Source organism: Colobus angolensis, unplaced genomic scaffold (genome assembly GCF_000951035.1).
Source record: "Colobus angolensis palliatus isolate OR3802 unplaced genomic scaffold, Cang.pa_1.0 Scaffold82, whole genome shotgun sequence".
NCBI classification, from domain to species: domain Eukaryota; kingdom Metazoa; phylum Chordata; class Mammalia; order Primates; family Cercopithecidae; genus Colobus; species Colobus angolensis.
The window spans coordinates 1,251,148-1,251,944 of NW_012122043.1; the positions used below are offsets into that span (position 1 = coordinate 1,251,148).

A 797-nucleotide genomic window follows, 5' to 3' on the forward strand; every position below is an offset into this window, starting at 1 on the left:
GTGAGACCCAGGCCCCCGAGTGGCCCCCCGCTCCTACCTGGTACATCTCCTTGTCCATCGGCCCGATGATCTGCATTCCCCCGGCCGACATGATGCGAGGAGCCAGGTTGGAGGGACCGGGCCCCAGCAGGAGCCGCTTGGGGATGGAGAGGGGCTTGAGCAGGGCCTTGGGCGGGGGCACCAGCAGCTGGTGAGAGGCCATGGTCTGCACCCAACCCGCCGCTTGGGGACCTGGCTCTGCACTGGACTTGGCTAGAGCCTGGAACATTTCCCGGTAGGCGGGACACAGAGGTGAGAGGTGAGGATTGGTGGACAGGCTTCCACGGTAGCCCTGCCTTTTGCTGTTGTTCCCTGAGCCTTATCTGTGCTTGTCCTGCGGGTCAGGGCCAGGCAGCAGGGGACTGAGCCCTCAGGCAGAGGGAGCCTCCAGGGGTGAGTGACAGAAAAGCAGCGTGTGACAAAGGTGTCCTCACCCCAGCCCTCCTCGCTCCCCCTCTGAGTCCTGCACGTCCAGCCCCTCTGATCCTGCTTAGCTCAGGGGCCAGAGAACTGTTTCTTAAAGGGGCGGAAGCACAGATCGTCGAGGCTTGGCAGGCCCTGTGGTCTATGTTGCAACAACTCAACCCTGCCGTGTGCTTGCAAAGCAGCTGCCAGCGGTGTGGGTGTGTTCCCATAAAACTTTATTTACAAAAAGCAGCGGCAGGCCAGACTGGGCCCATGGAGAGCAGTTTGGCCAGACTGGGCCCATGGAGAGCAGTTTGGCCAGACTGGGCCCATGGAGAGCAGTTTGGCCAGAC

General features: G+C 62.0%; 1 protein-coding gene across 1 annotated transcript in view; it reads right to left on the reverse strand.

Moving 5' to 3' along the window:
- Window positions 1-596, reverse strand: part of AGXT (alanine-glyoxylate aminotransferase) — a 10,970-nt gene extending 10,374 nt beyond the window's left edge. The window contains exon 1 of the mRNA XM_011929569.1: window positions 38-596. Coding sequence (XP_011784959.1) covers window positions 38-268 — 231 coding nt within the window. The 5' untranslated portion in view covers window positions 269-596. The remainder of the gene's footprint in view (window positions 1-37) is intronic.
- Between the last annotated feature and the right edge of the window lie 201 nt (window positions 597-797).